Source organism: Catharus ustulatus, chromosome 33 (assembly GCF_009819885.2).
Source record: "Catharus ustulatus isolate bCatUst1 chromosome 33, bCatUst1.pri.v2, whole genome shotgun sequence".
Taxonomy (NCBI): domain Eukaryota; kingdom Metazoa; phylum Chordata; class Aves; order Passeriformes; family Turdidae; genus Catharus; species Catharus ustulatus.
In genome coordinates, this window is record NC_046253.1 from 1,751,662 (window position 1) to 1,775,573 (window position 23,912).

At 36.7% G+C, this 23,912-nt stretch overlaps 1 protein-coding gene across 1 annotated transcript in view; it reads left to right on the forward strand.

Annotated features, from left to right (window-relative positions):
* The window catches only part of AKAP8 (A-kinase anchoring protein 8), a gene marked incomplete at its 3' end in the record, with an annotated part of 43,504 nt that overhangs the window by 17,191 nt on the left and 2,401 nt on the right, over positions 1 to 23,912 (forward strand). The window contains exons 9-13 of the mRNA XM_033083699.1: positions 2,292 to 2,391; positions 2,938 to 2,979; positions 7,141 to 7,234; positions 9,533 to 9,663; positions 10,912 to 11,007. Coding sequence (XP_032939590.1) covers positions 2,292 to 2,391; positions 2,938 to 2,979; positions 7,141 to 7,234; positions 9,533 to 9,663; positions 10,912 to 11,007 — 463 coding nt within the window. The remainder of the gene's footprint in view (positions 1 to 2,291; positions 2,392 to 2,937; positions 2,980 to 7,140; positions 7,235 to 9,532; positions 9,664 to 10,911; positions 11,008 to 23,912) is intronic.

Below are 23,912 nucleotides of genomic sequence, written 5' to 3' on the forward strand. Positions count from 1 at the left end.
TTTTAGGAATTCCTGGGGAATTTTGGAGAATTTTTGTGGATTTTTTGGTGGAAATTCTGATGAATTTTTTTGAATTCTGGGGAATTTTTGAGAAATTTTGGGAATTTTTTGAGGAATTTCTGGCAAATTTTTAAGAATCTTTTCTGGGGAATTTTGGAGAATTTTTAGGAATTTTTTGGGAATTTTTTAGAATTTCTGTGGATTTTTTGGGGGAATTTCTGATGAATTTTTTTTTAATTTTGGGTAATTTTTTGAGAATTTTTGGAATTTTTGAGGGAATTTCTGGCAAATCTCTGATGTTTTTTTTTTAATTTTGGGAGAATTTTTAAAGAAATTTTGGGGTTTTTTTTATTTTTTGGGAATATTTTGAGGGAATTTCTGGCAAATTTCTCTTGAATTTTAAGGAATTTTGAGGAATTTCTGGGGAATTTTGGGGAATTTTCTGTGGATTTTGGGGGGGAATTTCTGGCAAATTTCTGATGAATTTTGTGGAATTGTTAGGAATTTCTGGGGAAGTTTGAAGAATTTATGTAGATTTTTTGGGGGAATTTCTGGTGATATTTTTTGAGTTTTTGGGGAGAATTTTTTGCAATTTCTGATGAATATTTGGGGGAATTTTGGGAATATTTGGAGAATTTTTTTGGATTTTTGGGGGAATTTCTAAGTAATTTTTAGGGAAATTTTTTAAAGGAAATTCTGGCAAATATTTGATAAATTTGGGGGAATTTTTAGGATTTTCTGGGGAATTTTTGTGGATCTTTTGGGGGGAATTTATGATGAATTTTTGGGGGAATTTCTGGCAAATTTCTGATTAATCTTGGGGAATTTTGGAGAATTTTTGTGGATTTTTGGAGGAATTTCTGAATGATTTTTTTAAAATTTTTGTGAATTTTTGGGAGGATTTCTGGCAATTTCTGATTAATTTATTGGGGAATTTTTATGAATTTTGGGAATTTTTTGAGGGAATTTCTGGCAAAGTTTTGATGACTTTTGGGGAATTTTTAGGAATTCCTGGGGAATTTTGGAGAATTTTTGTGGATTTTTGGGGGGAATTTCTGATGAATTTTTTTGGAATTTTGGGGGATTTTTGGGAAAATGTTTGGAATTTTTTGAGGGAATTTCTGGTAAATTTGTGATGATTTTTCGGGGAATTTTTTTAGAATTTTTTTGGAATTTTTTGAGGGAATTTCTGGCAAATTTCTGTTGATATTTTGGGAATTTTTTTTTGCAATTTATAAAGATTTTTTGGGATTTTTTTGGGGATTTTTTGGGAATTTTTTGAGGAAATTCTGGCAAATTTCTCATGAATTTTGGGGAATTTTTGTGGATTTTTGTGGGAATTTCTGATTAATTTTTTTAAAATTTTTGTGAATTTTGGGGAAGATTTCTGGCAATTTCTGATTAATTTATTGGGGAATTTTTATGAATTTTGGGAATTTTTTGAGGGAATTTCTGGCAAATTTTTTGATGAATTTTGGGGAATTTTTAGGAATTCCTGGGGAATTTTGGAGAATTTTTGTGGGAATTTATGATGAATTTTTCTGGAATTTTGAGGAATTTTTGGAAATTTTTTGGGGAGAATGTCTAATGAGTTTTTTTTTAATTTTGGGGAATTTTTGAGGGATTTTGGGATTTTTTGGGGGAATTTTTGCCATTTCTGATGAAAAATTTGGGCATTTTTGGGGAATTCTGGAGGATTTTTTGGGGACTTTTTGGGGGAATTTCTGATTAATTTTTTTTTAATTTTGGGGAATTTTGGGGGGAATTTTTGGCAATTTCTGATGAATTTTTTGGGGAGTTTTGGAGAATTTTTGTGGATTTTTTGAGGGAATTTCTTGCAAATTTCTGGTGAATTTTAGAGAATTTTGATGGATTTTTTGGGGAAATTCTGATTAATTTTTTGGAAATTATGGGCAATTTGGGATTTTTTTTGGGAATTTCTGTTGAATTTTTGGGGAATTTTTGGGGGAATTTCTGGCAATTTCTGATGATTTTTTGAGGAATTTTTGGGGAATTTTCAGAATTTTTTGATGGAATTTCTGACAGATTTTTGATTAATTTTGGGGAATTTTTGGGGAATTTTTTGGGAATTTTTTTGGGAATTTCTGGCAATTTCTGATGATTTTTTTGGGGAATTTTTGGGGAATTTTTGGAATTTTTTTACGGAATTTCTGGTAAATTTTTGATTAATTTTGGGGAATTTTTGGGGAATTTTTGGGGAATTTTGGAAATCCCAGATTGAGGATTAATTTTTGAATATTTTGTGACTGAAATTTGATTTTTTTTTGCAGGATCCAGTTTGCCTGCTCTGTGTGTAAATTCAGGAGCCTGGAGGAGGAGGAGATCCAGAGGCACCTGCAGAGCAAATTCCACCGGGACACGCTGCGCTACATCGGCACCAAACTGCCGACAAAACCGTCCAGTTCCTGCAGGTCTGGGGCAAAACAACAAATTTTATAAAATTCTGGGCATGGGGGAATTTTTTGGATTTTTTTCCCGGTTTTTTTTAGGAATTTTTGGTGAGTTTTTAGGTGAAAATTTGAATTTTTTGCGATTTATTTTGAATTTTTCGCGGCTTTTTTTCCCTTTTTATTTCAGGAATTTTTATGGATTTTTGCAACTTGGAAATTTGGGATTTTTTAGGGTTTTTTAGGATTTTTAGGATTTTTTTGATTTTTTTTTCTGGGTTTTTTAGGGATTTTTTGAGAGTTTTTAGGTGAAAATTCAGATTTTTTCGCGATTTATTTTGAATTTCTCGTCATTTTCCCCATGAGTTTTTGGGATTTCTTTCAGCTTTTTCAAGTTGAAAATCTGGGATTTTTTGGGATTTTTTTAGTGAGTATTTGAGATTTTTTGAGAGAATTTTGGAGATTTTTGGGGATTTTTTCCAGATTTTTTGGGGATTTTTTCCCGTCCCACCGCGACACGCTGCGCTACATCGGCACCAAACTGCCCGACAAAACCGTCCAGTTCCTGCAGGTCTGGGGCAAAACAACAAATTTTATAAAATTCTGGGCATGGGGGAAGTTTCTGGATTTTTTTTTGGATTTTTTCTGATTTTTTGGGATTTTTTTGGTGAGTTTTTATGTGAAAATTCGGATTTTTCGCGATTTATTTTGAGCTTTTTGTGGGTTTTTTTCTCTTATGTTTCAGGAATTTTTATGGATTTTTGCAACTTGGAAATTTGGGATTTTTAGGATTTTTTTAGGTTTTTTTTCTGGGTTTTTTAGGGATTTTTTGAGAGTTTTCAGGTGAAAATTCAGATTTTTCACGATTTATTTTGAGCTTTTCACGATTTTTCCCCATTAATTTTTCAGGATTTTTTTGAGTTTTTTCAAGTTGAAAATCTGGGATTTTTGGAGGTTGTTTTAGTGATTATTTGAGATTTTTTGAGAGAATTTTGGGGATTTTTTGGGGATTTTTTCCAGATTTTTTGGGAATTTTTCCCGTCCCACGGAGACTCACTGCGCTACATCGGCACCAAACTGCCCGACAAAACCATCCAGTTCCTGTAGGCCTGGCCCAAAATAACAAATTCTATAAAATTCTGGGCATGGAGGAAATTTCTGGAATTTTTTGGATTTTTTTCTGATTTTTTGGGGTTTTTTTGGTGAGTTTTTAAGTGAAAATTTGAATTTTTCGCGATTTATTTTGAGCTTTTTGTGGGTTTTTTTCTCTTCTGTTTCAGGAATTTTATGGATTTTTGCAACTTGGAAATTTGGGATTTTTTAGGATTTTTTAGGATTTTTTTAGGTTTTTTTTCTGGGTTTTTTAGGGATTTTTTGAGAGTTTTCAGGTGAAAATTCAGATTTTTCGCGATTTATTTTGAGCTTTTCACGATTTTTCCCCATAATTTTTTGGGATTTTTTTCAGCTTTTTCAAGTTGAAAATCTGGGATTTTTTAAGGGTTTTTTAGTGAGTATTTGAGATTTTTTGAGAGAATTTTGGGGATTTTTTGAGGATTTTTTCCAGATTTTTTTGGGATTTTTCCCATCCCACCGGCACACGCTGCGCTACATCGGCACCAAACTGCCCAACAGAACCATCCATTTCCTGCAGGTCTGGGCAAAACAACAAATTTTATAAAATTATGGGGATAGAGGAAGTTTGGGAATTTTTTTGGGATTTTTTTCTGATTTTTTGGGGTTTTTTTTCTGAGATTTTAGGCGAAAATTCGGATTTTTCGCGATTTATTTTGAATTTTTCGCCGCTTTTTTTTCCCTTTTTATTTCAGGATTTTTTGGGATTTTTTATAAGTTACAAATTTGGCAATTTAGGGATTTTTAGAAGATTTTTTTCCTGACTTTTTGGTAGTTTTGGAGGGTTTTTTAAGGTAAAAATTCGGATTTTTCGCGATTTATTTTGAGCTTTTCACGATTTTTCCCCATTAATTTTTCAGGATTTTTTTGAGTTTTTTGAAGTTGAAAATCTGGGATTTTTTAAGGGTTTTTTAGTGATTATTTGAGATTTTTTGAGAGAATTTTGGGAATTTTTTTTGGGATTTTTTGAGGATTTTTCCAGATTTTTTGGGAATTTTTCCCATCCCACGGAGACTCACTGCGCTACATCGGCACCAAACTGCCCAACAAAACCGTCCAGTTCCTGCAGGTCTGGCCCAAAATAACAAATTTTATAAAATTCTGGGGATGGAGGAAATTTCTGGATTTTTTTGAATTTTTTTCTAATTTTTTGGGATTTTTTTGGTGAGTTTTTAAGTGAAAATTTGAATTTTTCGCGATTTATTTTGAGTTTTTTGTGGGTTTTTTTCTCTTATATTTCAGAATTTTTTGGGGATTTTTCTAAGTTGCAAATTTAGGATTTTTGTATAATTTTTTTGACATTTTTTTCTGGGTTTTTTAGGGATTTTTATCAAATTTTTCCCTGAAAATTCAGATTTTTCGCGATTTATTTTGAATTTCTCGCAGTTTTCCCCAGCAACTTTTTAAAATTTCTTTCAGCTTTTTCAAGTTAAAAATTTGAGATTTTTTGGCATCTTTTTAGTGATTATTTGAGATTTTTTGGGGCATTTTTGGGGGAATTTTTGAGATTTTTTTGGGATTTTTGGATGGATTTTTCCAATTTGGGAATTTGGGATTTTTGCAATTCCCAGATTTCCTTATTTTTTCCCCCCAGAATTCCCAGATTTTTAGTTTTTTCCCCAGGAATTCCCAGGTATTTTTCACTCAGAATTCCCAGATTTTCAGATTTTTTCCCCCCAGAATTCCCAGATTTTTCCTGGTTTTTTTCCAGAATTTCCAGATATTTTTTTTAGTTGAAATTCCTGAATTTTCTGTGGTTTTGCCCAGAATTCCCAGATTTTTTTTGCTATTTTTTTGGGCCAGAATTCCCAGAATTTTGATCTGGAATTCTGAATTTTCCCAGTGGTTTTGGGGTCAGAATTCCCAGATTTTGAATTTTTTCCCCTGGAATTCCCAGGTTTTTTACTCAGAATTCCCAGATTTTTATTTTCTCCCAATATTCCCAATATTTGTTTTTTCCCCAAAAAAATTCCCAATATTTTTTTCCCCAAAATTCCCAATATTTGTTTTTTCCCCAAAATTCCCAATATTATTTTCCCCCAAAATTCCCAGATTATTCCCCCAGAATTCCCAGATTTTCCTGTTTTTTCCTCCAGATTTTCAGATTTTTTTTCCCCAAAATTCCCAAATTTTCAGATTTTTCCCCCCAGAATTCCCAGGTTTTTTTCCCCATAGTTCCCAGATTTTTATTTTCCCCCCAAAATTCCCAATATTTCTGGGTTTTTTCTCCCCAAAAATCCCAATATTTTTATTTTTTCCCCTAAAATTCCCAATATTTCTGTTTTTTTCTCAAGAAAAATCCCAATATTTTTATTTTTTCCCCCAAAATTCCCAATATTTCTGTTTCCCCCCCCCCAAAATTCCCAATATTTCAGTTTTTTTCCTCCAAAAAAATTCCCAATATTTGTTCCCCCCCCAAAAATTCCCAATATTTGTTTTTTCCCCCAAAAATCCCAATAATTTTATTTTTCCCCCAAAATTCCCAATATTTCTGTTTTTTTTTCCCCTAAAATTCCCAATATTTCTGGTCTTTTCCCCCCAAAAAATCCCAATATTTTTTATTTCCCCCCCCCCCAAAATTCCCAGTATTTCTGGTTTTTTTCCCCCAAAAATCCCAATATTTTATTTTTTTCTCCAAAACTCCCAATATTTCTGTTTTTTCCCCTAAAATTCCAATATTTCCGTTTTTTCACCCCCAAAAATTCCCAATATTTCTGTTTTTTACCCAAAAAAATCCCAATATTGTATTTTTTTCCCCCAAAAATTTCCAATATTTCTGGTTTTTTCCCTAAAATTCCCAATATTTCTATTTTTTCCCCCAAAAAATCCCAATATTTTAATTTTTTCCCCCGAAATTCCCAATATTTCTGTTTTTTTGCCCAAAAAAAATCCCCAATATTTTATTTTTTCCCCCAAAATTCTCAATATTTCTGTTTTTTTTCCCCTAAAATTCCCAATATTTTATTTTTTCCCCAAAATTCCCAATATTTGTTTTTTTTTCCCTAAAATTCCCAATATTTCTGGTTTTTTGCCCAAAAAATTCCCAATATTTTTATTTTTTCCCCCGAAATTCCCAGTATTTCTGTTTTTTTTCCCCCAAAAAAATCCCAGTATTTGGTTTTTTTCCCCTAAAATTCCCAATATTTCTGTTTTTTCCCCCCAAAAATCCCAATATTTTTTATTTTCCCCCCCCAAAATTCCCAGTATTTCTGGTTTTTTTCCCCCAAAAAATCCCAATATTTTTATTTTTTTCCCCAAAATTCCCAATATTTCTGTTTTTTTTTCCCCCGAAACTTCCAATATTTGTTTTTTTTCCCCAAAAAAATCCCAATATTTTTATTTTTTTTCTCCAAAACTCCCAATATTTCTGTTTTTTTCCCCTAAAATTCCCAATATTTCGATTTTTTCACCCCCAGAAATTCCCAATATTTCTGGTTTTTTTCCCCAAAAAAATCCCAATATTTGTATTTTTTCCCCCAAAATTCCCAATATTTCTGTTTTTTTTCCCCTAAAATTCCCCATATTTCTCTTTTCTTGCCAAAAAAAATCTCAATATTTTTATTTTTTCTCCCATAATCCCCAATATTTATTTTTTTTCCAGGAGTACATCGTGAACAGGAACAGGAAAATCGAGAAGCGGCGCCAGGAGCTGACGGAGAAGGAGGGGAACAAACAGAGACCCGACCCCTTCAAGGGTGGGGAAATCTGGGAATTCCTGGGAATTCTGCAGGGTTTAAAATTTGGGAATTATTCAGGATTTATTTGGGAATTTTTTAGGCATTAATTGGATTTTTTTGTGGGTTTATTTGGGATTTTTCCTGGGTTTATTGGGATTTTTTTGTGGGTTTATTTGGAATTTTTGCTGTATTTATTTGGGATTATTCAGGGCTTTTATTGAATTTTTTTGCTGGGTTTATTGGGATTTCTTGAGGATTTATTTGGGAATTTTTTAGGCATTAATTGGATTTTTTGCTGGGTTTATTTGGAATTTTTCAAGTTTTATTTGGGAATTTTTTTGGCTTTAATTGGATTTTTTTCTGGGTTTATTTGGAATTTTTCCTGGGTTTCTTGGGATTTTTTTTTGCTTTTATTTCGATTTTTTCTAGGTTTATTTGGAATTTTTTCTGGGTCTATTTGGAATTTTTTCAGGATTTGTTTGAGAATTATTTTGGATTTAATTAGATTTTGCTCTGGGTCTATTTGGATTTTTTTGCTAGGATTATTTGGAATTTTTCCTGGGTTTATTGGGATTTTTCAGGTTTTATTTGGGAATCATTTTGGATTTATTTGTTTTTTTTCCTAGGTTTTTTTAGGATTTTTCCTGGGTTTATTGGGATTTTTCCAGGATTTATTGGGATTTTTTTCTGGGTTTATTTGGAGTTTTTGCTGGATTTATTTGGGATTATTCAGGGCTTTTATTGAATTTTTTTTCTGGGTTTATTGGGATTTCTTGAGGATTTATTTGGGAATTTTGTAGGCATTAATTGGATTTTTTGCTAGGTTTGTTTGGAATTTTTCCAGGATTTATTGGGATTTTTTTGTGGGTTTATTTTGAATTTTTCCTGGGTTTATTGAAATTTTTTTAATGGGTTTATTTTGAATTTTTCAAGTTTTATTTGGGAATTTTTTTGGCTTTAATTGGATTTTTTTTCTGGGTTTATTTGGAATTTTTTCTGGGTTTATTGGGATTTTTTTCACTTTTATTTGGATTTTTTCTAGGTTTATTTGGAATTTTTTCAGGATTTATTTGAGAGTTATTTTGGATTTAATTAGATTTTTCTCTGGGTCTATTTGGAGTTTTTCCCTAGGATTATTTGGAATTTTTCTTGGGTTTATTGGGGTTTTTCAGGTTTTATTTGGGAATTATTTGGATTTATTTGGTTTTTTTCCTAGGTTTTTTTAGGATTTTTCCTGGGTTTATTGGGATTTTTCCAGGATTTATTGGGATTTTTTTCTGGGTTTATTTGGAATTTTTCAGGTTTTATTTGGGTATTTTTTGGTTTTTATTGGATTTTATTGAGATTTTTTCTAGGATTGTTTGGGATTTTTCCTGGTTTGATTTGGGATTTTAAGGATTTATTTGGGAATTTTTCAGGCATTAATTGGAATTTTTCCTGGGTTTATTGGGATTTCTTTCTAGATTTATTTGGGTTTTCTCAAGGTTTTAGCTGGGATTTTTCCAGGCTTTATTTGGGATTTTTCCTGGGTCTATTTGGATTTTTTCAGGTTTTATTTGGGAATTTTTTCAGCTTTAATTGGAATTTTTGTTTTGATTTATTGGGATTTTTTCTGGGTTTATTTGGGATTTTTCCTGGGTTTATTTTGGAATTATTTTGGCTTTAATTGGGTTTTTTTCTTGCGTCTATTTGGGGGTTTTTTCTGGGTTTATTTGGGATTTTTCCAGGTTTTATTTGGGATTATGCAAGATTTAGTTGGGAATTTTTTGGGGAAATTTTGGGAATTTTTTGGGAAGTTTTTGGGGAATTTTTAACATTTTTTTAGGGTTTTTTAAAAACTATTTTTGGGGAAATGTTGGGAAAATTTGTTGGGAAAATTTGGGAATTTTTAAAAGGTTTTTAGGAATTTATTTTAAATTTTTGGATAAATAATGGGGAATTTTTGGGGAATTTTTTGGGAAAGCTTGGAGAATTTTTGGAGATTTATTTTTTTTTTCTACTTTTTGAGGAAATGTTGGGGGAATTTTTTGAAATTTTTTTGGGGAGGTTTGGGAATTTTGGAGGAATTTAGTTTCTGAGAATCTTTTTTAAAATTTTTGGGGTAACGTTGGGGAATTTCTTGAAATTTTTTGAGTAAGTTTGGAAATCTTGGGGGAACTTTTAAAATTTTTTTTGAGAGTTTTTTTTTTAATTTTGGGGGAATTTCCTGGAATTTTTGGGGCGAAATTTTAAAAAAATTTGTGATTTTTTTTTTTTTAAATTTGGGCAATATTTTGGGAATATTTCTGAAATTTTTGGGGTGATTTTGTGTTTCAGGGATCGGCCAGGAACACTTTTTCAAGCGCATCGAGGCCGCGCACTGCCTGGCGTGTGACATGCTGATCCCGGCCCAGGGCCACCTCCTGCAGCGGCACCTGCGCTCGGCCGAGCACAACCGCAGCCGCAGGGTGAGAGAGAGAGATTCTAGAACATTCCAGAACATTCCAGAACATTCCACAACCTTCCAGAACATTCCATGGCACTCACTGCCCCCTTTAAACCATCCCCAGAGCCACAAATACTTCAAAAATTCCCAGAATTTGGGATTCTCTCCCCCCTGCGCTCGGCCGAGCACAACCGCAGCCGCAGGGTGAGAGACAGAGGGTTCCAGAACATTCCAGAGCATTCCACAACCTTCCACAACATTCCATGGCACTCACTGCCCCCTTTAAACCATCCCCAGAGCCACAAATACTTCAAAAATTCCCAGAATTTGGGATTCTCTCCCCCCTGCGCTCGGCCGAGCACAACCGCAGCCGCAGGGTGAGAGACAGAGGGTTCCAGAACATTCCACAACATTCCAGAACATTCCAGAACATTCCATGGCACTCACTGCCCCCTTTAAACCATCCCCAGAACCCAAAATCCTTCAAAAATTCCCAGAATTTGGGATTTTCTCCCACCTGCGCTGGGCCGAGCACAACCGCAGCCGCAGGGTGAGAGAGATCCAGGGAATTCCAGAACATTCCACAACCTTCCATGGCACTCACTGCCCCCTTGGTGCCATCCCCAGAACCACAAACCCCTCAGGAATTCCCGGAATTCTGGAATTTTCTGACTTTTCCAGCCCCCAAACCCCTCAGGAATTCCCAGAATTTGGGATTCTCTCCCACCCGCGCTCGGCCGAGCACAACCGCAGCCACAGGGTGAGAGAGAGAACCTTCCAGAACATTCCAGAATGTTCCATGGCACTCACTGTCCCCTTTACACCATCCCCAAACCCCTCAGGAATTCCCAGATTTTGGGATTTTTTCCTCTTTTCCAGCCCCTAAACCCTTTCAGGAATTCCCAGAATTTTGGAATTTTCCTATTTCCAGCCCCAAAACCCTTTCAGAAACTCCAAGAATTCTGGAATTTTCCCCCCAAACCTTTAAGAAATTCCCAGAATTCCAGAATTTTCCCCCAGACCCTTTCAGTAATTCCCAGAATTCCAGAATTTTCCCCCAAACCCTGTCAGTAACTCCCAGAATTCCAGAATTTTCCCCCAGACCCTTTCAGTAACTCCCAGAATTCTGGAATTTTCCCCCAGACCCCTTCAGTAACTCCCAGAATTCCAGAATTTTCCCCCAAACTCCTTCAGTAACTCCCAGAATTCCGGAATTTTCCCCCAGACCCCTTCAGTAACTCCCAGAATTCCGGAATTTTCCCGTTTGCAGCTGGCAGCCGAGCAGTTCAAGAAGACGAGCCTGCACGTGGCCAAGAGCGTCCTGAACAACAAACACATCGTCAGGATGCTGGAGAGATACCTGCAGGTATCCCACACTCATTCCCAAAATTCCACACTAAAAAAAAAAAAAATTTCCACAAAATTCCCAAAAATCCCTCCAAAAATCTCAAAAAATTCCCACAAAATTCCCGCAAAAATCTCAAAAAATCCCACAAAAATCTCAAAAAATTCCCATAAAATTTCCACAAAAATCTCAAAAAATTCCCACAAAAATCTCAAAAAATCCCGCAAAATTCCCAGAAAAATTTCAAAAAATTCCCAGAAATTCCCACAAAAATTGCCACAAAAATTCCCACAAATATTCCACAAAAAAAAAAATCCCACAAAATTCCCAAAAATTCCCCACAAAATTCCCACCAAAAAAAAATCCTCACAAAATTCCCAAAAATCCCCACAAAAATCTCAAAAAATTCCCAAAAATCCCCACAAAATTCTCACAAAATCCCCGCAAAAATCTCAAAAAATTCCCACAGAATTTCCAGAAAAATCTCAAAACATTCCCACAAAATTCCCAGAAAAAGCTGAAAAAATTCCCACAAAAGACTCAAAAAATCCCCACAGAATTCCCAGAAAATTCTCAAAAATCCCCAAAAATTTCCACAAAGATTCTCACAAAATTCCCAGAAATTCCCACAAAAATCCCCAAAAATTCCCACAAAAATCGCAAAAATTCCCCAAAAATTCCCCCCAAAATTCCACAAAAAAAAAAATCCCACAAAATTTGCAAAATTTCCCACAAAATTCCCAAAAATTCTCAAAAAAATCCCACAAAATTCCCAGAAATTCCCCCAAAAATTCCCTCCAAAATCTCCCCAAACCCATGGTGTGGATGCTGGAGAGATACCTGCAGGTATCCCACACTCATTCCCAAAAATCCCCCACTAAAAAAAAAATCTTCACAAAATTCCAAAAAATCCCCGCAAAAATCTCAAAAAATCCCCACAAAATTCCCAGAAAAATCTCAAAAAATTCCCACAAAATTCCCCCAAAAATTCCACAAAAATCTTAAAAAATTCCCACAAAAGTCCCACAAAAATTTCAAAAAATTCTCACAAAATTTTCACAAAAATTCCCACAAAAATCTCAAAAAATCGTGCAAAATTCCCAGAAAAATCTCAAAAATTCCCACAAAAATTCCCACAAAATTCCCAGAAATTCCCACAAAAATCCCCCAAAATTCCCACAAAAATCACAAAAATTCCCCACAAAATTCCCCCCAAAACTCCACAAAAATAAAAAAAAATATCCCACAAAATTCCCAAAAATTCCCCCAAAAATCTCCCCAAACCCATGGTGTGGATGCTGGAGAGATACCTGCAGGTATCCCACAGAAATTCATAACAATTCCCTACTAAAAAAAAAAAATCTTCACAAAATTCCCAAAAATCCCCGCAAAAATCTCAAAAAATTCCCACAAAATTGCCACAGAAATCTCAAAAAATTCCCACAAAATTGCCACAAAATTCCCACAAAATTTCTGCAAAAATCTCAAATTCCCACAGAATTTTCAGAAAAATCTCAAAAAATTCCCACAAAATTATCAAAAAATTCCCACAAAATTCTCCACAAAAATCACAAAAATTCTCACAAAGATCTCAAAAAATCCCGCAAAATTCCCAGAAAAATCTCAAAAAATTCCCACAAAATTCCCAAAAATTCTCACAAAAATCCCACAAAAATCCCAAAAAAATCCCACACAATTTCCAGAAATGCCCCCAAAAATTCCCCCAAAAATCTCCCCAAACCCATGGTGTGGATGCTGGAGAGATACCTGCAGGTATCCCACAGAAATTCCCAAAAATTCCACACTAAAAAAAAAAATCCTCAAAAAATTCCCAAAATCCCCACAAAAATCTCAAAAAATTCCAAAAAATCCCCACAAAAATTCCCGCAAAAATCTCAAAAAATTCCCACAAAATTCCCCCTAAAATTCCACAAAAATCTCAAAAAATTCCCACAAAAATATCAAAAAATCCCGCAAAATTCCCAGAAAAATCTCAAAAATCCCCAAAAATTTCCACAAAAATTCCCACAAAATTCCCAGAAAGTCCCACAAAAATCCCCAAAAATTCCCACAAAAATCGCAAAAATTCCCCAAAAAATTCAACCAAAAATTCCACAAAAAAAAACCCCCACAAAATTCCCAAAAATTCCCACAATATTCCCCAAAATTTACACAAAAATCCCATGAAATTCCCAAAAAAATTCAAAAAATTCCCAAAAATTTCTGTAAAAATCTCAAAAAACAGCCACAAAAATAAAAATCCCCACAAAAGTCCCAAAAATTTCCACAAAAATCTCAAAAAATTCCTACGAAATTCCCACAAATTCCCACAAAATTCCCAAAAATCACATAAAAATCTCAAAAAATCCGCACAAAATTCCCCCTAAATTCCACAAAAATAAGAAAAAATCCCACAAAATTCCCAAAAAATCCCCACAACATTCCCTAAAATTTCCACAAAAATCCTAAGAAATTCCCCCAAAAATTCAAAAAAGTCCCAAAAATCCCCACAAAATTCCCCACGAAATTCCCAAAAATCCCACAAAAATCTCAAAAAATCCCCACAAAATTCCGACAAAAGTTCCACAAAAAAATCCCACAGAATTAAAAAAAAAATCCCCACAACAGTCCCAAAAATTTCTACAAAAATCTGCACAACAATCTCAAAACATCCCCTCAAAATTCCCACAAAAATCTCAAACAATTCCCACAAAATTCCCACAAAAATTCCCTGTAAAATTCTAACAAAAATAAAATAAAAATCCCTACAAAAATTCCAAAACTTCCCCCAAAAAATCTCCATAAAATCCCTGAAAATTCCCCCAAAAATTCCCTCAAAAGTCCCCCAAAAAATCCCCCAAAAAATCCAAATTTTTTCTTTTGGGACCTCTGGAAATCGGGGCTGGATTGGGAATTCCAGGATTTTCATCTCCTAAATTTCCAGAATTTTCCCAAAACTCCTTCCCTGGAATTCAGGAATTATTGGAATTTTGGGGAGTTTTGAGGAATTTTATGGAATTTCCCAAGTAGGAATTTCCACCAATAAAATAAAAAAAAAATCCCAAAAATTCCCAAAAAATCCAAAAAAATCCCAAAAAACTCCCGAAAAAATCTGAAAAAAATTCCTAAAAAATCCCCCCAAAATTCCCTAAAAAATTCCCAAAAATTCCCTAAAAAATCCCCAAAAACTCCAAAGAAATCCCTAAAAAAATCCCCTAAACTCTCTAAAAAATCCTAAAAAATCCTCAAAAAATTCCCTAAAAAATCTCTAGAAAATCAAAAAAAATCCCCCAAAAATTCTTTAAAAAATTTCTAAAAAGTAAAAAAAAAATCCCCAAAAAATTCCCTAAAAATTCCCTTAAAAATCCAAAAAAATCCCCCCCATAAAATTAAAAAAAATCCCCAAAAAATCCCTAAAAAATTCCTAAAAGATCCCAAAAATTCCCCAAAATCCCCCAAGAAATCCAAATTTTTCCTTTGGCACCTCTGGGACTTGGGGCTGGGTTGGGAATTCCGGGATTTTAATTTTTTCAATTCTTAGAATTTTCCCAAAAGTCCTTTCTTGAAATTCAGGAATTATTGGAATTTTGGGGAATTTTATGGAATTTCCCAGGTGGGAATTTCCACCAAAAAAATCCGAAAGTATCCCAAAAAATCCCAAAAAATAGAAAAAAACCCCTAAAAAATCACCAAAAAATTCCTTAAAAATCCTCAAAAATCCCCAAAAAATCCCTAAAACATCCCAAAAAATCCCCCAAAAATTTCTTTTAAAATCCCACAAAATCCCCAAAAATTCCCTAAAAAATCCCCAAAAAATCCAAAAAACCCCTTAAAAAAATCTAAAAAAATCCCCCAAAAAATCTTAAAAAAATCTCAAAAAATCCCCAAAAAATTCCCTGAAAAATCCCCAAAAAATTCCTAAAAAATCCCAAAAAGTGTCTAAAGAATCCATAAAAATCCCCCCAAAATACCTAAAAAAATCTCCAAAAAATCCCAAAAAGTCCCCAAAAAATTCCCTAAAAAATCCCAAAAAACCCCCCAAAAATTCCTTTAAAAACCCCAAAAAATCAAAATCCCTAAAAAAAATCCCAACAAGTGCCTAAAAAAACCCAAAAAATTCCCTAAAAAATCCAAAAAATCCCTAAAAAATCCCAAAAAGTTCCTAAAAAAATCCATAAAAAAATCCCAAAAAATCCCCCAAAAATTCCCTAAAAAATTCCCAAAAAATGCCTAAAAAATCCCCAAAAATTCCCTAAAAAATCCCCCAAAAATAAAAGAAAATCCCTAAAAAAATCCCAAAAAGTCCCTAAAAAATCCCCAAAAAATTCCTAAAAAAATCCTAAAAACTTCCTAAAAAATCCGTAAAAAACTCAAAAAATCCCAAAAAGTCCCCAAAAAAGTCCTTAGAAAATTCTGAAAAATTCTCTAAAAAATCCAAAAAAAACCTAAAAAGTCCTTAAAAAATCCATTAAAAATCCCAAAAAATGCCGAAAAAATCGCGAAAAAATCCCAAAAAATTCCCTAAAAAATCCAAAAAAATTCTCAAAAATATTCTAAAAAAATCCCCAAAAAATCCCGAAAAAATCTGAAAAAAATCCCAACTAGTTCCTAAAAAATCCAGAAAAATCTCCAAAAATCCCTAAAAAATCAGATTTTTTTCTCTGGTACCTGTGGGACTTGGGGCTGGGTTGGGAATTCCGGGATTTTCCGGAACGTTCCGGGCAGGATCCGCAGGAGGAACCGGAGGCGCCTCTGGAGGATTCCCAGGAGAAGCTCCCCAAGATCCCAAAAATTTTCCTTCCCCAAAAAAAAATTTCCAGGGGGGTTTGGGGATGGATCCAGGCTGGGAAAAGTTGGAAAAAATTGGGAAGGAAAAAAAAAAAAGTGGGGAAAAAAAAAAGTGGGAAAAACCAGTGACTCTGCCTGCTGGGGACTGGGAAAAATGGGAATTTGGAGCCCAAAAAAATGGGAATTTGCATCCCAAAAAAATGGGTTTTAGATCTTGGAAAAATGGGATTTTGGATCCCAAAAAATGGGAATTGCATCCCAAAAAGAGGATCCTGAAAAGTGGGATTTGAATCCCAAAAAAATGGACTTTAGATCCTGGGGAAAATGGGATTTGGATCCCAAAAAAAGGATTTTTGGATCCTGAAAAATAGATTTTGGATCCAGGGGGAAAATGGGATTTGGATCCCAGGAAGAGACCCCAAATCCTGGGGAAAAGGACTTTGGATTCCTGGGGAAAAATGGGATTTGGATCCCAAAAAATGGGAATTGCATCCCAAAAAAAGGATCCTGAAAAATGGGATTTGGATCCCAAAAAATGGGATTTTGGATCCCAGGAAGATGGACCTGGAGTCCAGGGAAAAGAAGGGATTTTGGATTCCCAAAAAAAGGAATTCTGGATGCCAAGAAGAGGGATTTTGGATCCCAAGAAAAGGATTTTAAATCCTGGGAAAAAGGGACCTGGAGTCCTGGGGGAAATGGGATTTGGATCCTAAAAAAAGCAACTTTGGATCCAGTGAAGAGACCTCAAACCCTGGGGAAAAGGGAGATTGGAGCCCAGGAAAAATGGGATTTGGATCCCAAAAAATGGGATTTGTATCCCAAAAAAATGGGATTTTTAGCCCAAAAAAATGGGATTTGCATCCCAAAAAAATGGGATTTTCATCCCCAAAAAAACGGGATTTGGATCCCAAAGAGAAGGATTTTGGATCCTGGGAAGATGGACCTGGAGTCCTGGGAAAAGGGACCTTGGATCCCAAAAAATGGGATTTGGATCCCAAAAAACAGACCTAGAGTCCAGAGAAAAATGGGAATTGCATCCCAAAAAATGGGATTTGGATCCTAAGAAGAAAGGACCTGGAGTCCTGGGGAAAATGGGATTTGCATCCCAAAAAAAGGAATTCTGGATGCCAAGAAGAGGGATTTTGGATGCCAAGGAAAGGATTTTGAATCCTGGGAAAAGGGACCTGGAGCCCTGGGGGAAATGGGATTTGCATCTCAAAAAAAGGATTTTGGATCCCAAAAAAAAAAAAATTCTGGATCCTGGGAAAGAAACTTCAAAGCCTGGGGAAAAGGGACCTTGGAGCCCAGGAAAAATGGGATTTACATCCCAAAAAAATGGGATTTGCATCCCAAGAAGAGAGGACCTGGAGTCCTGGGGAAAATGGGATTTGGATCCCAAAAAATGGGATTTTGGATCCCAGGAAGATGGACCTGGAGTCCAGGGAAAAATGGGGTTTGCATCCCCCAAAAAAATGGGATTTGGATCCCAAAAAATGGAATTTTGGATGCCAAGAAGAGGGACTTTGGATCCCAAGAAAAAGATTTTAAATTCTGGGAAAAGGGACCTGGAGCCCTGGGGAAAATGGGATTTGGATCCCAGGGGAAGAAAGGAAGAGACCCCAAATCCTGGGGAAAAGGGACTTTGGATCCCAGGGAAAAAATGGGATTTGGATCCCAAAAAAAGGGACTCTGGATCCCAGAAAATGGGATTTTGGATCCCAGGAAGATGGGCCTTGGATCCCAAAAAATGGGATTTAGATTCCAAGAAGAAACCCCAAATCCTGGGAAAATGGGATGTGGATCCCAGGAAGATGGAGCTTGGATCCCAGGGAAAGAAGGGACTTTGGATCCCAAAAAAAGGAAAAAATGGGATTTGGATCCCAAAAAATGGGACCTGGAGTCCTGGGGAAAATGGGATTTGTATCCCAAAAAAAAAGATTTTGGATCCTAAAAAAACGATTATGGATCCTGGGAAGAGACCCCAAATCCTGGGGAAAAGGGACTTTGGATCCCAGGAAAAAATGGGATTTGGAGCCCAAAAGAAGGAACTTGGATCCCAAAACATGGGATTTGGATCCTGGGAAAGATGGGATTTGGATCCCAAAAAAATGGGATTTGGAACCCAAGAAGAAACCCCAAATCCTGGGATCCCAGGAGAAACTGGATGTGAATCTCAGGAAGATGGAACTTGCATCCCAGGAAGAAGGTACTTAGGATCCTAAAAAAAAAGAAAAAATGGGATTTCTGAGTGCAAGGAAAAGGAATTGAATTCCTGGGAAGATGGACCTTGGGTCCAGGGAAAAATGGGATTTGGATCCCAAAAAAATGGGATTTGGATCCCGAGAAGAGAGGACCTGGAGTCCTGGGGAAATGGGATTTGGATCCCAAAAAATGGGATTTGGATCTCAGGAAAAAGGGACCTTGGATCCCGGGAAAAAAATGGGATTTGGATCCCAAAAAATGGAATTTTGGATGCCAAGGAAAAGATTTTGGATCCTGGGAAAAAGGGACCTGGAGTCCTGGGGGAAATGGGATTTGGATCCCAAGAAGAAACCCCAAATCTTGAGAAAAACTGGATGTGAATCCCAGGAAGATGGAGCTTGGAGCCCAGGAACAGAAGGTACTTTGGATTCCAAAAAAAGGAAAAAATGGGATTTGGATCCCAATAAATGGGATTTAGATCCTGGGAAGATGGACCTTGGGTCCTGGGAGAAATGGGATTTGGATCCCAAAAAAGGGGACCTGGAGCCCTGGGGGAAATGGGATTTGGATCCCAAAAAAAGGACTTTGGATCCTGGGAAAAATGGGATTTGAATCCCAATAAAATGGGATTTTGGGTCCCAGGAAGATGGACTTGGAGTCCTGGGAAAAGAAAGGACCTGGATCCCAAAAAATGGGATTTACATCCCAAAAAATGGGATTTGGTCCCAAAAAATGGGCCTGGAGTCCAGAGAAAAAAGGGATTTGGATCCCAGAAAACAGGATTTGGATCCCAAGAAGAGAGGACCTGGAGTCTTGGGGAAAATGGGATTTGGATCCCAAAAAGAAGGATTTTGGATCCTGGGAAAAATGGGATTTGCATCCCAGGAAAAGAGGGGAAGAGACCCCAAATCCTGGGGAAAAGGGACTTTGGATCCCAGGAAAAAATGGGATTTGGATCCCAGAAAATGGAATTTTGGATGCCATGGAAAGGACTTTGGATCCTGGGGAAAATGGGATTTGGATCCCAGGAAGATGGAGCTTGGATCCCAGGAACAGAAGGTACTTTGGATCCCAAACAAAGGAAAAAATGGGATTTGGATCCTGGGAAGATGGACCTTGGGTCCAGGAAAAAGTGGGATTTGGATCCCAAAAAAATGGGATTTGGATCCCGAGAAGAGAGGACCTGGAGTCCTGGGGAAAATGGGATTTGCATCCCAAAAAAAGGATTTTGGATCCTGGGATAAATGGGATTTAGATCCCAAAAAAATGGGATTTTTGAGCCCAAAAAAAGGAATTCTGGAGGCCAAGAAAAGGATTTTGGATCCTGGGAAAAAGGGACCTGGAGTCCTGGGGAAAATGGGATTTGGATCCCAAAAAATGGGGTTTGGATCCCAGAAAATGGGATTTGGATCCCAAGAAGAGACCCCAAATCCTGGGGAAAAAAGGACTTTGGAAACCCAAAAAATGGGATTTTCATCCCAGGAAGATGGAGCTTGGATCCCAGGAACAGAAGGTACTTTGGATCTCAAACAAAGGAAAAAATGGGATTTGGATACTGGGAAGATGGACCTTGGGTCCAGGGAAAAATGGGATTTTGGATCCCATAAAAATGGGATTTGGATCCCCATAAAAAGGAACTTTGGATCCTGGGAAGAAACCTCAAACTCTGGGGGAAAGGGACGTTGGAGCCCAGGAAAAATGGGATTTACATCCCAAAAAATGGGATTTGCATCCCCAAAAAAAAGGGATTTGCATCCCAAAGAGAAGGATTTGGATCCTGGGAAAAAGGGACCTGGAGTCCTGGGAAAAATGGGATTTGGATCCCAAGAAGAGAGGACCTGGAGTCCTGGGGAAAATGGGATCTGGATCCCAAAAAGGATTTTGGATCCTAAAAAAAGGACTTTGGATCCTGGGAAAAATGGGATTTGCATCCCAGGAAGAGAAGGGATTTTGGATCCTGGGAAGAGACCCCAAATCCTGGGTAAAAGGGACCTTGGATCCCGGGGAAAAATGGGATTTTGATCCCAAAAATGGAATTTTGGATGCCAAGAAAAGGATTTTGGATCTTGGGAAAAAGGGACCTGGAGCCCTGGGGAAAATGGGATTTGGATCCCAGAAAATGGGATTTTCATCCCAGGAAGATGGGCCTTGGAATTCCAAAAAAATGGGATTTGGATCCCAAGAAGAAACCCCAAATCTTGAGAAAAACTGGATTTGAATCCCAGGAAGATGGAGCTTGGATCCCAGGAACAGAAGGTACTTTGGATCCCAAAAAAAGGAAAAAATGGGATTTGGATCCCAAGAAATGGGATTTAGATCCTGGGAAGATGGACCTTGGGTCCAGGGAGAAATGGGATCTGGATCCCAAAAAAGGGACCTGGAGCCCTGGGGGAAATGGGATTTTCATCCCAAAAAAAGGATTTTGGATCCTAAAAAAGGACTTTGGATCCTGGGAAAATGGGATTTGGATCCCAATAAAATGGGATTTTGGATCCCAGGAAGATGGACTTGGAGTCCTGGGAAAAGAAAGGACTTGGATCCCAAAAAATGGGATTTACATCCCAAAAAACGGGATTTGGTCCCAAAAAATGGGCCTGGAGTCCAGAGAAAAAAGGGATTTGCATCCCAGAAAACAGGATTTGGATCCCAAGAAGAGAGGACCTGGAGTCTTGGGGAAAATGGGATTTGGATCCCAAAAAGAAGGATTTTGGATCCTGGGAAAAATGGGATTTGGATCCCAGGAAAAGAGGGGAAGAGACCCCAAATCCTGGGGAAAAGGGACTTTGGATCCCAGGAAAAAATGGGATTTGGATCCCAGAAAATGGAATTTTGGATGCCATGAAAAGGACTTTGGATCCCAGTAAGATGGAGCTTGGATCCCAGGAACAGAAGGTACTTTGGATCCTAAAAAAAGGTAAAAAATGGGATTTGGATCCGAAAAAATGGGACCTTGAGTCCTGGGAAAAAGGGATTTGGATCCCAAAACCATGAGATTTTCATCCCCCCAAAAAAATGATATTTGGATCCCAAAGAGAAGGATTTTGGATCCTGGGAAGATGGACCTGGAGTCCAGGGAAAAAAGGGATTTGCATCCCAAAAAATGGAATTTTGGATGCCAAGAAGTGGATTTTGAATCCTGGGAAAAAGGGACCTGGAGTCCTGGGGGAAATGGGATTTGGATGCCAAAAAAAAGGGATTTTGGATCCCAGAAAATGGGAGTTTGGATCTCAGAAAATGGGATTTGGATCCCCAAAAAAAAATGGGATTTGGATCCCAAAATAAAAGGGATTTGGATTCCAAGAAGAGACCTCAAATCTTGGGAAGAACAGGATGTGAATCCCAGGAAGATGGAGCTTGAATCCAGGAAAAGAAGGGACTTTGGATCCAAAAAAAAAGGAAAAAAGGACTTTAGACCCCAAAAAAATGGAATTTGTGAGTCCAAGAAAAATGGATTTTGGATCCTGAGAGAAAAATGATCTGGCTCCAGGGAAATGGGATTTGGATCCCAAAAAAAAAAAGGATTTTGGGTCCTGGAAAAAGGGAGCTGCAGTCAGGGATTTGGATCCAGGGAAGAGAGCCCAGGTTCAGGGAAAAATGGGATTTGGATTCTGGGAAAAGTGGGGTTTAGATCCAGGAAAAATGGGATTTAGATCCCAGGAAATCAGATGTGGAAAAGAAAGGAATTTGATCCCAAAAAAAGGCTTTGGATCATCAAAAAATTAAAAAAAAAAAAAGTTTTTGGATCCAACAAAAATGGGAAAAACAGGGGTTGGATCCTGGGAAAAATGGGATTTAGATCCCAGGAAATCAGATCTGGAGTCCTGGGAAAAGAAAAGAATTGGATCCCAAAAAAAGACTTTTGATCCCAAAAAAAAGAATTTTGGATGCCAGGAAAAGGAGAAACTTTGATCCCAAAAAAACCATTTGGGATGGGATCGTTCCCATGATCCCAGTACAAACCAGTGTTCCCATTATCCCAGGCCTGGAAATTTTGGGAATTATTCCTGGAGATTTTTGGGATAATTCCCAGAGATTTTTGGGACAATTCCCAGAAATTTGGGATTTTTTCAGGGTGAATTCCAGAGATTTTGGGACAATTCCAGGACCATGATCCCATTTTTTTTCCCCTATTTTGGAGCAAATCCAAATTTTTTTTCCAAATCAAAAATTCTTTTTCCCCTTTTTTTCCCCAAATTCCCAAAATTCCCCCAGCTCTGAACCCCCAGGATGAGATTCCTGCTTCCAACCTCCCTCTTCCCCCAAAAAATCCTGGAAATTTTGGGCTCCCAACCCCAAAAATTCCCAAAATCCCAAATAATTTTGGGCCAGGATGAGAAAATTCAGGAATTTTTCTCTTTCCACTCAAATTTATCCCAAAATTCCTCCCTGGATCCGACTTTTCCCAGGGATTGGAGCCTTTTCCACAATTTTTTTGTGCCCAAATTTTGGATTTTTGGGCATTTTTGGGGCCAAACTGGAATTTCAGTTTCTTCCCCCTGGTTTTCCCAGCAGAAATTCCCAATTTTTCCCCAAATTCTTGGGCTTTTCCCCCAAATTTTCCATATTTATTCCCCAAATTTTCCATATTTATTCCCCAAATTTTCCATTGTTTTCCTCAAATTTTCCATATTTATTCCCCCCAATTTTTCATATTTATTCCCCCAATTTTCCATATTTATTCCCTCAATTTTCCATATTTATTCCCTCAATTTTCCATATTTATTCACCCAATTTTCCATATTTATTCCCTCAATTTTCCATATTTATTCCCCCAATTTTCCATATTTATTCCCCCAATTTTCCATATTTATTCCCCCAATTTTCCATATTTATTCCCTCAATTTTCCATATTTATTCCCCCAATTTTCCATATTTATTTCCCCAAACTCTCCTGATATTCCATGGGTTTTTTCCCCCCAAATTTCCCCAATTTCCCGTGCTTTTCTTCTGATTTTCAAGTTTTTCCCCATGGTTTTTCCCCAGTTTATCCCAAATTTTCTTTCCATTTTCCCCAATTTCCAGTTTTTTCGAATTTCCTAGGAATTTTCCCAATTTCCCTGGGTTTTTCCCCCAATTTCCCCACAGTTTTTCTCCAAATCCCCACATTTTTCCCAATTCTCCCAGGATTTTTCCCCAGAATTTCCCCCAAATTCTCCCAGATTTTTTTCCCCAAATCCTCACATTTTCTCTAATTTCTCAGCATTTTTCCTCAAGATTTTTTTGCCCAATTTCCCCAGGATTTTTCCCAATTTCTCAGGATTTTTCCCCATAATTTTTCCCAATTTCCCCCAGAATTTTCCCCCCAATTTCCACAATTTCCCAGGATATTTCCCCCCCATTTTTCCCAGTTTCCCCAGGATTTTTCCCCCAGTTTCTCAGGATATTTCCCAGAATTTTTCCCCCAAATCCCCACATTTTTCCTCAATTTCCCAGGATGATTCCCCAGGTTTTTCCCCCATTCCCCCAGGATTTTTCCCCAATTTCTCCGGATTTTGCCCCAGAATTTTCCCCATATTTTTTTCCAATTTCCCCTAGAATTTTTTCCCCAATTCCCCCAGAATTTTCCCCCCAAATCCCAGAATTTTTCCCAATTTCTCTGGATTATTCCCCAGGATTTTCCCCCAATTCCCCCAGAATATTTCCCCAATTTCCCACTTTTCCCAACTTCCAATTTTTCCCAATTTCCCCAGGATTTTTCCCAATTTCACAGGATTTTTCCCCCAATTCCCCCAGAATTTTTTTCCCCAATTCCCTCTGGATTTTTCCCAATTTCTCTGGATTTTTCCCCAGGATTTTTCCCCAAATTTTCAGGATTTTTTCCTCCAATTTCCCAGAATTTTTTCCTCAATTTCCCATTCCCCTAAGCCCCACTTTTTCCCAAATTTCCTCAGGATTTTCCCCCCAATTTCCCTAGAATTTTCCCCAGGATTTTCCCC